This window comes from Schistocerca piceifrons, chromosome 7 (genome assembly GCF_021461385.2).
Source record: "Schistocerca piceifrons isolate TAMUIC-IGC-003096 chromosome 7, iqSchPice1.1, whole genome shotgun sequence".
NCBI lineage: Eukaryota > Metazoa > Arthropoda > Insecta > Orthoptera > Acrididae > Schistocerca > Schistocerca piceifrons.
The window spans coordinates 565,798,546-565,814,084 of record NC_060144.1 but is presented as its reverse complement, the minus strand read 5'-3'; the positions used below and the strand labels follow the sequence as shown (position 1 = coordinate 565,814,084).

The window sequence follows — 15,539 nt, the reverse complement described above, 5'->3', positions numbered from 1 at the left end:
CCTTCAGAACAACAATAAAACCCACAAGTGCCTAAGAAGACCTTTGTCAATGATTAAAAGAACTTCATGGCTATACATCTATTAATGAAAAAGAAAAGGACAACACAAACAGTACATACGTACAAAGTCAAAACTACTACTTAACTTAATGGTGTACGCTCCACCTCACACCGGCCTATGTTCGATGGGCCATGACCCGCCATAAACTGCAACTGCAAGTTAAGTTGTGGTTTTGACTTTGTACATATGTACTGTTTGTGTTTTCTTTTTCATTTATAAATGTATAGCCATGTTGTTGTTGTTGATGTTGTGGTCTTCAGTCCTGAGACTGGTTTGATGCAGCTCTCCATGCTACCCTATCCTGTGCAAGCTTCTCATCTCCCAGTACTTACTGCAATCCACATCCTACTGAATCTGCTTAGTGTATTCATCTCTTGGTCTCCCTTTATGATTTTTACCCTCTATGCTGCCCTCCAATGCTAAATTTGTGATCCCTTGATGCCTCAGAACATGTCCTACCAACCGGTCCCTTCTTCTAGTCAAGTTGTGCCACAAACTCCTCTTCTCCCCAATTCTATTCAATACTTCATCATTAGTTATGTGATCTACCCATCTAATCTTCAGCATTCTTCTGTAGCACCACATTTCGAAAGCTTCTATCATTTTCTTGTCACTTCCATACATGGCTACACTCCATACAAGTAATTTCAGAAACGACCTCCTGACACTTAAATCTATACTCGATGTTGACAAATTTCTCTTCTTCAGAAACGCTTTCCTTGTCATTGCCATTCTACATTTTATATCCTCTCTACTTCGACCATCATCAGTTATTTTGCTCCCCAAATAGCAAAACTCCTTTACTACTTTAAGTGCCTCATTTCCTAATCTAATTCCCTCAGCATCGCCCAACTTAATTCGACTACATTCCATTATCCTCGTGTTGCTTTTGTTGATGTTCATCTTATATCCTCCTCTCAAGACACTGTCCATTCCGTTCAACTGCTCTTCCAAGTCCTTTGCTGTCTCTGATAGAATTACAATGTCATCGGCGAACCTCAATGTTTTTATTTCTTCTCCATGGATTTTAATACCTAATCCGAATTTCTCTTTTGTTTCCTTTACTGCTTGCTCAATATAAAGATTGAATAACATTGGGGAGAGGCTACAACCCTGTCTCACTCCCTTCCCAACCACTGCTTCCCTTTCATTCCCCTCGACTCGTATAACTGCCATCTGGTTTCTGTACAAATTGTAAATAGCCTTTTGCTCCCTGTATTTTACCCCTGCCACCTTTAGAATTTGAAAGAGAGTATTCCGGTCAACATTGTCAAAAGCTTTCTCTAAGTCTACAAATGCTAGAAACGTAGGTTTGCCTTTCCTTAATCTTTCTTCTAAGATAAGTCGTAGGGTCAGTATTGCCTCACGTGTTCCAACATTTCTATGGAATCCAAACTGATCTTCCCCGAGGTCGGCTTCTACCAGTTATTCCATTAGTCTGTGAATAATTCGCTTTAGTATTTTGCAGCTGTGACTTATTAAACTGATAGTTCGGTAATTTTCACATCTGTCAACACCTGCTTTCTTTGGGATTGGAATTATTATATTCTTCTTGAAGTCTGAGGGTATTTCGCCTGTCTCATACATCTTGCTCACCAGACGGTAGAGTTTTGTCGGGACTGGCTCTCCCAAGGCCATCAGTAGTTCTAATGGAATGTTGTCTACTCCCGGGGCCTTGTTTCGACTCTGGTCTTTCAGTGCTCTGTCAAACTCTTCACGCAGTATTGTATCTCCCATTTCATCTTCATCTACATCCTCTTCCATTTCCATAACACTGTCCTCAAGTACATCGCCCATGTATAGACCTTCTATATACTCCTCCCACCTTTCTGCTTTCCCTTCTTTGCTTAGAACTGGGTTTCCATCTGAGCTCTTGATGTTCATGCAAGTAGTTCTCTTATCTCCAAAAGTCTCTTTAATTTTCCTGTAGGCAGTATGTATCTTACCCCTAGTGAGATAAGCCTCTACGTCCTTACATTTGTCCTCTAGCCATCCCTGCTTAGCCATTTTGCACTTCCTGTCAATCTCATTTTTGAGACGTTTGTATTCCTTTTTGTCTGCTTCATTTACTGCATTTTTATATTTTCTCCTTTCATCAATTAAATTCAATATATCTTCTGTTACCCAAGGATTTCTACTAGCCCTCATCTTCTTACCTACTTGATCCTCTGCTGCCTTCACTACTTCATCCCTCAAAGCTACTCATTCTTCTTCTACTGTATTTCTTTCCCCAATTCCTGTCAATTGTTCCCTTATGCTCTCCCTGAAACTCTGTACAACCTCTGGTTTAGTCAGTTTATCCAGGTTCCATCTCCTTAAATTCCCACCTTTTTGCAGTTTCTTCAGTTTTAATCTACAAGTCATAACCAATAGATTGTGGTCAGAGTCCACATCTGCCCCTGGAAATGTCTTACAATTTAAAACCTGGTTCCTAAATCTCTGTCTTACCATTATGTAATCTATCTGATACCTTCTAGTATCTCCAGGATTCTTCCATGTATATAACCTACTTTCATGATTCTTGAACCAAGTGTTAGCTATGATTAAGTTGTGCTCTGTGCAAAATTCTACCATGCAGCTTCATCTTTCGTTTCTCACCCCCAATCCATATTCACCTACTACGTTTCCTTCTCTCCCTTTTCCTACTCTCGAATTCCAGTCACCCATGACTATTAAATTTTCGTCTCCCTTCACTACCTGAATAATTTCTTTTATCTCATCATACATTTCTTCAATTTCTCCATCATCTGCAGAGCTAGTTGGCATATAAACTTGTACTACTGTAGTAGGCGTGGGCTTCGTGTCTATCTTGGCCACAATAATGCGTTCACTATGCTGTTTTTAGTAGCTTACCAGCACTCCTATTTTTTTATTCATTAATAAACCTACTCCAGCATTACCCCTATTTGATTTTGTGTTTATAACCCTGTAGTCACCTGACCAGAAGTCTTGTTCCTCCTGCCACCGAACTTCACTAATTCCCACTATATCTAACTTTAACCTATCCATTTCCCTTTTTAAATTTTCTAATCTACCTGCCCGGTTAAGGGATCTGACATTCCACGCTCCGATCCGTAGAACACCAGTTTACTTTTTCCTGATAACAATGTCCTCTTGAGTAGCCCCCGCCTGGAGATCCAAATGGGGGACTCTTTTACCTTCGGCATATTTTATCCAAGAGGATGCCATCATCATTTATCCATACAGTAAAGCTGCATGCCCCCGGGAAAAATTACGGCCGTAGTTTCCCCTTGCTTTCAGCCATTCGCAGTACCAGCACAGCAAGGCCGCATTGGTTAATGTTGCAAGGCCAGGTCAGTCAATCATCCAGACTGTTGCCCCAGCAACTACTGAAAAGGCTGCTGCCCCTCTTCAGGAACGACACGTTTGTCTGGCCTCTCAACAGATACCCCTCCGTTGTGGTTGCAACTACGGTACGGCCATCTGTATCGCTGAGGCACGCAAGCCTCCCCACCAACGGCAAGGTCCATGGTTCATGGGGAAGGGTATAGCCATGGTGTGCTTTTAATCATTGACAAAGGTCTTCTTAGGCACTTGTGGGTTTTATTGTTGTTCTGATGAAGGTTTAGTTATCTACGCCGAAACCTGCGTTAACACTTAACACTAGGTGCTTTTTTTGCAATCGTGGCGGGTTTTTAGTTTTGTAATATATTAACCATCGATTTCTGACGCGCTGTGATGTTGAAGGTTCTTTAATTTGTAATTTATGTAAGAACTGCAATAAATACGGAAAACTAATGTTTATTCTTGGTATTTTTTTAGCATGTGTCATCCTTTAAGACAAAGCAAATGCATATGTGCCATTAAAATTTTAAATAATGGCATAAATGGATGGTGTTCTGAGCCTGAAATTTTGCCAAGCGGCTGGCGCTCTAAATATTAAGTTTTGAATGAGAGTCAAATGTGTTGCAATTAAAGAATTAATCACAAATACTAACACACAACATAATTCATCTTGTATAAAAGGAAATTTGCTTTGAAAGTAATGTTTCACAAGCAACTATTCACAATGTTTTCCTGCGACCTGTTACAAATGCAAACAGTTGTGATGTCACACTCGTAGAAAGCAGTTTGTTGTTATGAAGTGTACGTATGCTCTTTGTCCTAATGACACATTTTGTTGTTGGAAGATGCTTGTGTGTGCAGTGTGTTTTGGTGTTTTAAATGGCACATTTTCTTTGGAACTAAATTTTTATTTTGGTGTTACTCACTTGGTTACATTTTATTGTTGCAGAATTATTCTGCAGTAGTGGGGTAAAGTAAAATTCTTTGTTACAGTATCAGCTCTTACCAGCCAAAATCACAAAAATTGAACTGAAAATTAAAACAATGAAAACTTCCCCAGTTTTTCCCAGGTGAAAAAATCTCATGTTTTTCCCAAATTTCCTGGGACATATACACCCTTGTATACAAACAAATCCATGCCACAGTCACTGGGCACATGCACAGTGGCCCCCCTATGCCAACTTTTTTTGTTTATGGGTCATCTAAAGGATACCTTCCTAGACTCCCAAAACACCCAACCCCTGGTCTGGTTCCGGTTCACTGATGATATCTTCATGATCTAGACATAGGCTAAGACAATCTATCCTCATTCCTTCATAGCCTCAACATCTTCTCTCCCACTCGCTTCACCTTGTCCTCCTCAACCCAGTGTGCCACCTTCCTGGATGTTGACCACCTCCTCCTCCTCCTCCTCCTCCTCCTCCTCCCCTCTCTGATGACTCCATTCACATGTCTGTCCACACTAAACCCAACAACCATCAACAGTAGCTGTGTTTTGAGAGCTGCTATCCCTTCCACAAAATCCCTCCCTTGAAGCATGGCCACCTGGTTCTGGCGTATCTGCACTGACAAGAACTACTGTGCCCAGTGTCTTGAAGGTATCACAAAGACCTTCACAGACAGGCACCAACTCCCAGAATTAGCTTGTTAACCAGTTTCCTGAGCCATATCCCGACCCACCCAATCCTCCCAAGAGCCCCCCCCCCCCGGACCAGCTATGAAGGAATGCAACTTAGTGACCCAATACCACCCCTAGATGGAACAACTGAAACACATTCTTCATCATACCCTGTAATGAGAGGCATCCTACTAAAGATTCTTCCCCCTCCACCTAAACAAGCTGCAATCATTACACAGCTATTCATATTGGTACGACTACCAACCTACTACCCACCAGGATGAATGGCCACTGCCAAACTGTGGCCAAGAGCACCCTGTGGCACAATTTGCAGCTGAACATAACATTCTTGACATCAATGGCTGCTTCACAACCAGGGCCATCTGGGCCCTCGCCATCACTACCAGCTTTTCTGAAATGTGTAGATAGGAATTATCTTTACTCTCTGCTCTCTAAATTATTCCAACCTCAACCTATGATAACCTACTATCTCCACACTCTCCACCCAACGGTTTCCACCCCCTCCATCCTATCACCTCTTTCCAATTCATGTCCTCTCACTCTCATTGTGCACTACTCTCTACCACTGTACTCACTAGTCTACACCCTTACCCTACTATCCCCCCTTCCTGCCTCACTCCAGATTACTGCTTTCGTTCAACACAACAGTTGCAGTCCAGCTAGAACAGACGAAGATAGGAGTTGTGTGTGTGTGTGTGTGTGTGTGTGTGTGTGTGTGTGTGTGTGTGTGCGTGTGTGTGTATCTCCTTGTGTGACACTCACACTCACTCACTTTGTGAGTGTGTGGGGGGTGGAGGGGCAGGGGAGGGGGGTGCACATGGGTGTGTTTTGCTCCTTTCCTTCCTGAAGAATGCTTTGACCGAAAGATCAGTTCTTAACAGCCTTTTTATTGTGCAACTCAATGTGTCATCTTTCAAGTGAGTAGCATTCTATTCTTCTCAGAATCGTTGAATTTATTTAACCTTGTACAGGAGCTATGAAACACAAGAATTCACCCTGAAAGGTGGGAAGATCTGAGTTGCCGGAGTTGGTGGTTATGCGCCTGTGATGTTTGCTTGCTTGTACGAATGACTAGTACGTGTTTCTCTTTCTTCTTCTGATGTAGGCTGTGGCCAACAGCTAATGTGTAAGTGTCTTTTAATTGTGCCTGTCTCCAACATAACGTGTCATCTTTATGACAAGCAGCTATCTATCCTTTCTTTACATTGTTGTGCAATTATTTAAGGTATTTCAAATGTCTTCTCAACTAATAAAAAATGTGTATATATTTTCCCATTAAACACATCTTTTTAATACATTCAAAGATGGGTCTGAAATACTGTAATAAGAAGATTACCACATTTACAACACTGGATCAAAACTGGCATACAATTTTCACATCCAGAATGGCAAGCAATAAAATGAGCACCATAATTTCAAAACATTGTGTAAAAGATTCTGTATCTATGGGCCACAGCTGAAAGAACCCAATATGTGAACAGTAGGTACTGTGAAACAGTATTCTCAACACAGTTCTGCAGAATCTCTTAACCCCCTCTCTGCTTTACCACGATCAAGAACCACAGTGTTAAGCAGGAAGTGTTTAACTTTGAAGCAATGTTGCATTCATTAGAAATAAAGCAGTACCTTAGTTATTGCCAAGGGTAGGGGCAACAAATTCATCCTGACATGCTAATTTGTAATAACTTGCTTAAGAAAGCTACGAAACAAGCTACCATCCAATGATTATGACCACTCAGTTTCGCTGCTGTACCACTGCACTTGGTGAGAAACTTATAACAAGACTTGGTCACTTTAAAGATATACACTAATGATGGGATAAAAATCGGAGTTGCAAGTTATAGAGACAATTTCAATGTATAGGGTATCCAATGATGTACTAATATTGCTGACTGCACAAAATCAGTAATACTTGTTTATTGCTTGTCTGTTTACCCTTCCTCTAAATTCTATGTATGACAGAATTTGTTACCAATATTCCAAACTGGACTTTCTATTGTCTGAGAATTAGATTCTTTGTAATTATTCATTCCCTGTCCCCCACCTTCCTCACTTTCAGAAAACATATACATTCATTACAATGTCTTTTCTGCAGCAGCTGATGCTGTGGTTATTTCATATGAATATCCACTTACACTAACACAATACATCAACGAGTTCAAGTTACTCACCTCAACAAAACTGTTCGTTATAAGATGTTGGTACTTCAACTTTACTTTCGAGTCCCGGACAAGAGCCATCACAGTTGCATCATCTACTAAAATATCACAGCCGTGTGCTGCACAGGCTATTGTCTGTCCCATGCCTTCCTCCATTATCTTTGTTGTAAGGTATTCAGCCCAACACTGGACACAGAAACGATGACCACACTCGAGGCCAGTCATCATCTGTGAAAACAGCACAAGATGTTTCTTAAGTTACGCCATAAGTCAGTTCTAGAAAACTCATATTCCACAAGAGAAAACTCAGTGCCTATGGCACCACATTAAAGTTTTGACATATCAAAGTAACAGCATCCAAATATTTAATGAGAACAACAAGAATAATTAGACTGCTGGATGTGTACAAATGTCGGGCAATAAACAGTGTGCTCTTTTAGAAATTCCTGACAAAATAAATGCTCCTGAGGCACATAAGCAGTGTATCTAGTGGTGTTTCTGAAACAATGTCATGTTTGCATGATGGGGAAGACCAAGCAAGTTGTTAACTGTCATGTTTCGCCACAACAATTAATGCCCTGCTGGGGTTGATTCACCAACAGTTGCAATCATCGGGTAAATGAGAGCATCAGTTGTTTAATTGTAACTGACATAGTAATACTTCAGATCTTAATCAGTCAATGTATTGTATTTAAAGAGTCTTGATCACTTAAAAACATTTATGACAATGGTGACCGGCTTCGGTCAACTTGTAAACCATCATCAGACATTCATCTTTCAACAGGCAACACCTGCTCTGTATAGCACCTCCGCCTGCTACCTATATCTACATTGATACTTGCAAACCACTGTGAAGAGTATGGCAGAGGGTACGCTCCACTGTATGTGTTATTAGGGTTCCTTCCTATTCTATTCACATACGGAGAATGGGAAGAATGATTGTTTACAATGCATTCACAGATTAAATTAATCTTCTCCTTATGATCCCTATGTGAGAAATTTGAAAGTAGGTGTTCTCAGGGTAGTTAACACCTGTCTTCAAGAGCCTGCCAGTTCAGTTCCTTCAGCATCTCTGTGACACTCTACAACAAGTTAAACAAACCTCGGCCATTTGTGCTGCTCTTCTCTGTCTACATTCAATACTCCATTAGTCCTTTTTGGTATGGATCCCACACATTACAGCAATATTCTAGAATGGGTCGCATGAGTGATTTGCAGGCACTCTCCTGTGTAGACTGATTGCACTTCCCCAATATAATACCAATAAACCTAAGCCTAGCAACAGCTTTACTCACGACTGAGCCTAGGTGATCGTTTCCTTTCATATCTGTACAAAGTGTACATCCAGGTATTTGTACGAGTTGGCTGAGGCCAAATGTAACTCACTGATATTATAATCATATGATACCATATTTTTCCTTCTCACGAGACACTGCCTTACTGTAGCAATGCCCTTGTGAGCAAGAGGATTTGCGTATTTCAATGAAGTGGAGGGCTTTACTGGTGGCAGCATAACTGCCGGTAGGATCTCCCACACTGGTCAGGCTCCAGGGGAGGAACGAGATGAAGGGTGTCTCACAATGTCCCATCTTCCCTACCTCCAGTACTGAGGTTTCTTTCATTTGTTTCGTTGGGTGGGCAGAGCTCAAAGCCTTGGGAAGCCGTCTGCCTATGGGATGGCAACCCAAAATATTGCCCAGTCCATGAAGGTGGGGTTGAATCGCTGGGCCAGTAAAATGTTTTCTCAGCTCAAGATCTCAGTCAAAAGCCTGGAAAAAATAAAGAGACTGGATCATCACATAGATGAAAATGGCTAAAAAGAAAAGAGAAGTATTTCAGTGAAGCAAAAATCAAGGGGAAGGGAAATTAAAATATAGCAGATTAGGAAGAAATCATTTAATGGGAGATTTTAATGGAAAAGTAGAGGGTGGCCACTGATAGAGAGTAGTGGGAAGATATGGAGATGACACAGTAAATGACAATGTGGAAGGATTAGAGAATATGTGTGAGACACTGTCATTCAGGATTATAAATGGTTTCTTTCCCCACAAGCAGATCTACAAGTACACATGACAGAGTCCTTCCAGAAATATTAGGTCGAAAATAAACTATATTATTCAAAAGAAAAATTCCAACTTAACAACAAATGACGTTAAGCATCTAAAGTGGTACAGAACATGGCTCAGATCACTTCCTGTTAGGTACAAAGATGATAGCAACATCCAAGGGCCAAAGACAAAGTAAAGAGGCAAATATTCCCATGAGGACAGTGGATACTAAGAAATACAACTTGGATGTTGTTGTTGTTGTTGTGGTCTTCAGTCCTGAGACTGGTTTGATGCAGCTCTCCATGCTACTCTATCCTGTGCAAGCTTTTTCATCTCCCAGTACCTACTGCAACCTACATCCTTCTGAATCTGCTTAGTGTATTCATCTCTTGGTCTTCCTCTACGATTTTTTCCCTCCACGCTGCCCTCCAATAGTAAATTGGTGATCCCTTGATGCCTCAGAACATGTCCTACCAACCGATCCCTTCTTCTGGTCAAGTTGTGCCACAAACTTCTCTTCTCCCCAATCCTATTCAACACCTCCTCATTAGTTATGTGATCTACCCATCTAATCTTCAGCATTCTTCTGTAGCACCACATTTCGAAAGCTTCTATTCTCTTCTTGTCCAAACTATTTATCGTCTATGTTTCACTTCCATACATGGCTACACTCCATACGAATACTTTCAGAAATGACTTCCTGACACTTAAATCAATACTGGATGTTAACAAATTTCTCTTCTTCAGAAACGCTTTCCTTGCCATTGCCAGCCTACCTTTTATATCCTCTCTACTTCGACCATCATCAGTTATTTTGCTCCCCAAATAGCAAAACTCCTTTACTACTTTAAGTGCCTCATTTCCTAATCTAATTCCCTCAGCATCACCCGACTTAATTAGACTACATTCCATTATCCTTGTTTTGCTTTTGTTGATGTTCATCTTATATCCTCCTTTCAAGACACTGTCCATTCCATTCAACTGCTCTTCCAAGTCCTTTGCTGTCTCTGACAGAATTACAATGTCATCGGCGAACCTCAAAGTTTTTATTTCTTCTCCATGAATTTTAATACCTCCTCCAAATTTTTCTTTTGTTTCCTTTACTGCTTGCTCAATATACAGATTGAACAACATCGGGGAGAGGCTACAACCCTGTCTTACTCCCTTCCCAACCACTGCTTCCCTTTCATGTCCCTCGACTCTTATAACTGCCATCTGGTTTCTGTACAAATTGTATATAGCCTTTCGCTCCCTGTATTTTACCCCTGCCACCTTTAGAATTTGAAAGAGAGTATTCCAGTCAACATTGTCAAAAGCTTTCTCTAAGTCTACAAATGCTAGAAACGTAGGTTTGCCTTTCCTTAATCTTTCTTCTAAGATAAGTCTTAAGGTCAGTATTGCCTCACGTGTTCCAGTGTTTCTACGGAATCCAAACTGATCTTCCCCGAGGTTGGCTTCTACTAGTTTTTCCATTCGTCTGTAAAGAATTCGTGTTAGTATTTTGCAGCTGTGACTTATTAAGCTGATAGTTCGGTAATTTTCACATCTGTCAACACCTGCTTTCTTCGGGATTGGAATTATTATATTCTTCTTGAAGTCTGAGGGTATTTCGCCTGTTTCATACATCTTGCTCACCAGATGGTAGAGTTTTGTCAGGACTGGCTCTCCCACGGCCGTCAGTAGTTCCAATGGAATATTGTCTACTCCGGGGGCCTTGTTTCGACTCAGGTCTTTCAGTGCTCTGTCAAACTCTTCACGCAGTATCATATCTCCCATTTCATCTTCATCTACATCCTCTTCCATTTCCATAATATTGTCCTCAAGTACATTGCCCTTGTATAGACCCTCTATATACTCCTTCCACCTTTCTGCTTTCCCTTCTTTGCTTAGAACTGGGTTTCCATCTGAGCTCTTGATATTCATACAAGTCGTTCTCTTATCTCCAAAGGTCTCTTTAATTTTCCTGTAGGCGGTATCTATCTTACCCCTAGTGAGATAGGCCTCTACATCCTTAGATTGGTCCCCTAGCCATCCCTGCTTAGCCATTTTGCATTTCCTGTCGATCTCATTGGATAGCTTGAAACAAGAGTCTGTACAATTTACAACTGTCTAACAAACTGAGACACTTAGAGAATGGAACAATGGAGCATATGTACCAAGGAATTAAAAAATTTATGCATGAAGCAGCATTTGAAGCACTGGGGCAGCACATAGAAGGAAGAAAGCAGCCACCACAATAATGGACTCAGAGCATTAAAGAAAAAGTAAGCCTAAAAAAGATGTTCTATAATAATTGGTAGAGAACAGAGGACAAACACCTGAGAGCCTTGTATGTCAGAATGAACAGAGGAGTAAAGAACGACACATCCAAAGAGGAAAATGAAATCTGCTAAAATAAATAGGAGGAAATCAATCGATGCATGGGTAGCACAAAAGTGGCGGCAACATGGAAAATGGTTACAAGGCTGAGGAAAGAAGTAAAAGAAAGAACAAATCTGCCAGTCTGGTATAGAGGGAGAAGCATTTTAAAGACCTGCTACAGAAGGAAGGACAGAGTATACGAAATAAAGTGGGGATACAGAAGAACTAGGATGGTGAGGAGGTAGAGAAAACAACTATGAAAGAGGTACAGAACACCGCTACACAAATGAAAATTAGGAAATCACCAGCACCTGGAAATGTACCAACAGAGTAAGGTATGGCCCAATCACTCTATAGGAACATCTAAGCAAGTTATTAAATATCTAAGAAAGTTATTTAACATTTAATAAATGTATGTGGTATGGGGAGGAAATTCCAGCAATGTGGGACTTGGTGTATCTAAGCCAGAAACACACAAAAGGAAGCAAGAAAAAGTGTAGCAATTATTGTGGCATAAGTGTTATAAGTTCAATTAACAGGCTGTATGGGAGAATTTTAAAATCAAGAATGAAAAATACGTCAATGATGTAGAAAAACAAAGTGGTTTTAGAAGACATAGCTCATGTGTACATAACATCTTAACACTAAGATCACGCGTAAGATATTTGAAAGGAATCTCAGTAGTCATTTGGTCTTTATAGATCTTGAGAAAGCATATAACACAGTGCCACTACAGCTATTGTTTGAGATGCTGTTGTCAGAGGAAATCCCAAAAATTTACATAAAAAGTATCAAACTCTACAAGTTTCCAGAACATGACGTTAATGCGGGGAAAGAAATTTCTTGAGAGGCCTTCAGAATAACGAGAGAACTGAAATAAGGATGGTATCTGTCTCTCACACCTATAAGATGAATGTGCTGAAGGTACTGGATTTGATGTTGTTGTTGTTGTTGATGTGGTCTTCAGTCCAGAGAGTTTGATGCAGCTCTTCATGCTACTCTATCCTGTGCAAGGTTCTTCATCTGCGAGTAACTACTGCAACCTACATCTTTCTAAATCTGTTTAGTGTAAACAAGCCATGGTCTCCCTCTACTTTTAGCCTCAGCGCTTCCCTCCAACACTAAACTGATGATCCCTTTATGCCTCAGAACGCGTTCTACCAACCGATCCCTTCTTCTAGTCACGTTGTGCCACAAATTTCTCTTCTCCCCAATTCTTCAGTACCTCCTCATTAGTTACATGATCTACTCATCTAATCTTCAGCATTCTTCTGTAGCACTACATTTCGAAAGCTTCTATTCTCTTCTAGTCTAAACTATCTATCGCCCATGTTTCACTTCCATACATGGCTGCACTCTCTACAAATACTTTCAGAAAACACTTCCTGAGACTTAAATCTATACTAGACATTAGCAAATTTCTCTTCTTCAGAAACACTTTCCTCGCCATTGCCAGTCTACATTTTACATCCTCTCTACTTCGACCTTCATCAGTTACTTTGCTCCCTAAATAGTAAAACTCATCTACTACTTTAAGTGTCTCATTTCCTAATCCAATTCCCTCAGCATCATATGATTTAATTCTGCTACATTCCATTATCCTTGCTTTGCTTTGTTGATGTTCATCTTATATCCTCCTTTCAAGACACTGTCCATTCTGTTCAACTGCTCTTCCAGGTCCTTTGTTGTCACTAACAGAATGACAATGTCATCGACAAACCTCACAGTTTTTATTTCTTCTCCATGGATTTTAATTCCTAATCCAAATTTTTCTTTTGTTTCCTTTATTGCTTGCTTCATATACAGACTGAATAACATAGGAAATAGGCTACAACCCTGTCTCACTAACTTCTCAATCAATGCTTCCCTTTCGTGCCCCTCGACTCTTATAACAGTCATCTGGTTTCTACACAAATTGTAAATAGTCCTAGCTCTCTATATTTTATCTCTGCCACCTTCAGAATTTGAAAGAGAGTATTCCCGTCAACATTGTCAAAAGCTTTCTCTAAGTCTACAAATGCTAGAAATGCAGGTTTGCCTTTCCTTAATCTATTTTCTAAGATAAGTCGTAGGGTCAGTATTGCCTCATGTGTTCCAGCATTTTTACAGAATTCAAACTGATCTTCCCCAAGGTCGGCTTCCACCAACTTTTCTATTTGTCTGTAAAGAATTCATGTTGGTATTTTGCAGCCGTGACTTATTAAGCTGATAGTTCGGTAATTTTCACACGTGTCAACACCTGCTTTCTTTGGGATTGGAATTAGTATATTCTTCTTGAAGTCTGAGGGTATTTTGCGTGTCTCATGTATCGTGGTCACTAGTGAAGCAGTCATTGAAATGAAGGATATCATGTTTGGCAGCATGCTTGGCAACAACGTGGTCCAGTTGTTTCTTCGCCACAGTTTGTCAGTGGCCAGTCATGTGGACAGACAGCTTGTTGGTTGTCACGCCCACATAGTATGCAGCACAGTGGTTGCAGCTTAACTTGCAGATCACATGGCTGGTTTCACAGGTAGCCCTGCCTTTGATGGGATAGCTGATGTTTGTGACCGGACTGGAGTAGGTGGTGGTGGGAGGATGTATGGAACAGGTCTTGCATCTAGGTCTATTACAGGGGTATAAGCCATGAAGTAAGGAGTTGGGAGCAGGGGTTGTGTAGGGATGGACGAGTACATTGTGTAGGTTCAGTGGACTGTGGAATACCACTGTGGGAGGGGTGGGGAGGATAGTATGCAGGTCTTCTCTCATTTCAAGGCACTAGGAAATAAGAGATGCAGGCAGACTCATTAGAGTATTACATATAGAATAGCAGAAATACCGCTATAATGATTTGGGCATATCAAAAGAACAGATGGAGAGATATAGCTCAAGAGAGTACTTTCATGGCAGCCACTTGAGAGGAGAAGAAGAGGAAAACCATGGAAAGTGTGGCTAAGGACTATCCAAGAAGTTACAGAGAGAAGAGGAATAAAGGAGGATTATGAGGATTGGCATGATCGAGGCGTCTTGTGACATAGATGTGGAATGTGGCGACAACTGTAGGATCCCTGCTATGAGATGAAGATACTACAATTTTTTCATTTTGTGAAGTGCACAATTTTACATTTCTGAACTTTTAAACCAAGGTGCCAATCTTTGCCCCTCTTTGAAATTTTATCAAGATCTGGCTGAATATTTATGCAGCTTCATTGAGGCAGTACTTCATTAAAGAAATTGCATCATCTGCAAAAAGTCCGAGGATACCATTAATATTGTCTGCAAGGTCATTAATACGCAAGGGTCCCAACACACTTCGCTAGGGCACACCCGAAGTGACTTCTACATCTGACAGTGACTCGCTATCTCAGGTAACTTGCTGCATCTTCCCTACAAAAAGTCTTCAATCCAGTGGCAAATTTTGCTTGATTCCCCATACAATCATACTTTTCATAATATGGGTAGAGGTGATACTGATTCAAATCCTTTATTAGGAATAAAGAAGTACTCCATCTACTTAACTGCCCTTCAGTACGTTGTACGAAAAGTGCGGGTTAGGTTTCACATGATTGATGTTTTCAGGATCCGTGCTGATTGGAATGGAGGTCATTCTGTTTGAGATACCTCACTATGTTTGAGCTCGGAATGTGTTCTATGATTCTATAACAAGTCGATGTTAAGGCTGCTGGATCTGATTTCTACAGCCTTCTCGCAAATGGGTGTGATTTGTGTTTGTTCCAGCTACTGCGCACTTTTTATGTTCAAGGGACATTTGATAGATTATAGTTAGAAAAGAGGCTAACTCAGGTTCAAATTCGATACAGAATCTGACAGGGATTCCACTGAGATATGGAGTTTTGTTCAATTTTAATGATTTCAGCTGTTTCGCAACACTGCTGACATTAACACTTGTTTCACTCATCTTTCCAGTGGTACAAGGATTGAATTGGAGCAATTCTACTGGGTTTTTACTTTTGGAAGCAACATTTG

At 40.6% G+C, this 15,539-nt stretch overlaps 1 protein-coding gene across 2 annotated transcripts in view; it reads right to left on the bottom strand.

Moving 5' to 3' along the window:
* Positions 1-15,539, bottom strand: part of LOC124805293 (E3 ubiquitin-protein ligase ariadne-1) — an 88,155-nt gene that overhangs the window by 37,743 nt on the left and 34,873 nt on the right. For both annotated transcript variants that reach the window (XM_047265804.1, XM_047265805.1), the window contains exon 5: positions 7,177-7,392. In XM_047265804.1, coding sequence (XP_047121760.1) covers positions 7,177-7,392 — 216 coding nt within the window. The remainder of the gene's footprint in view (positions 1-7,176; positions 7,393-15,539) is intronic.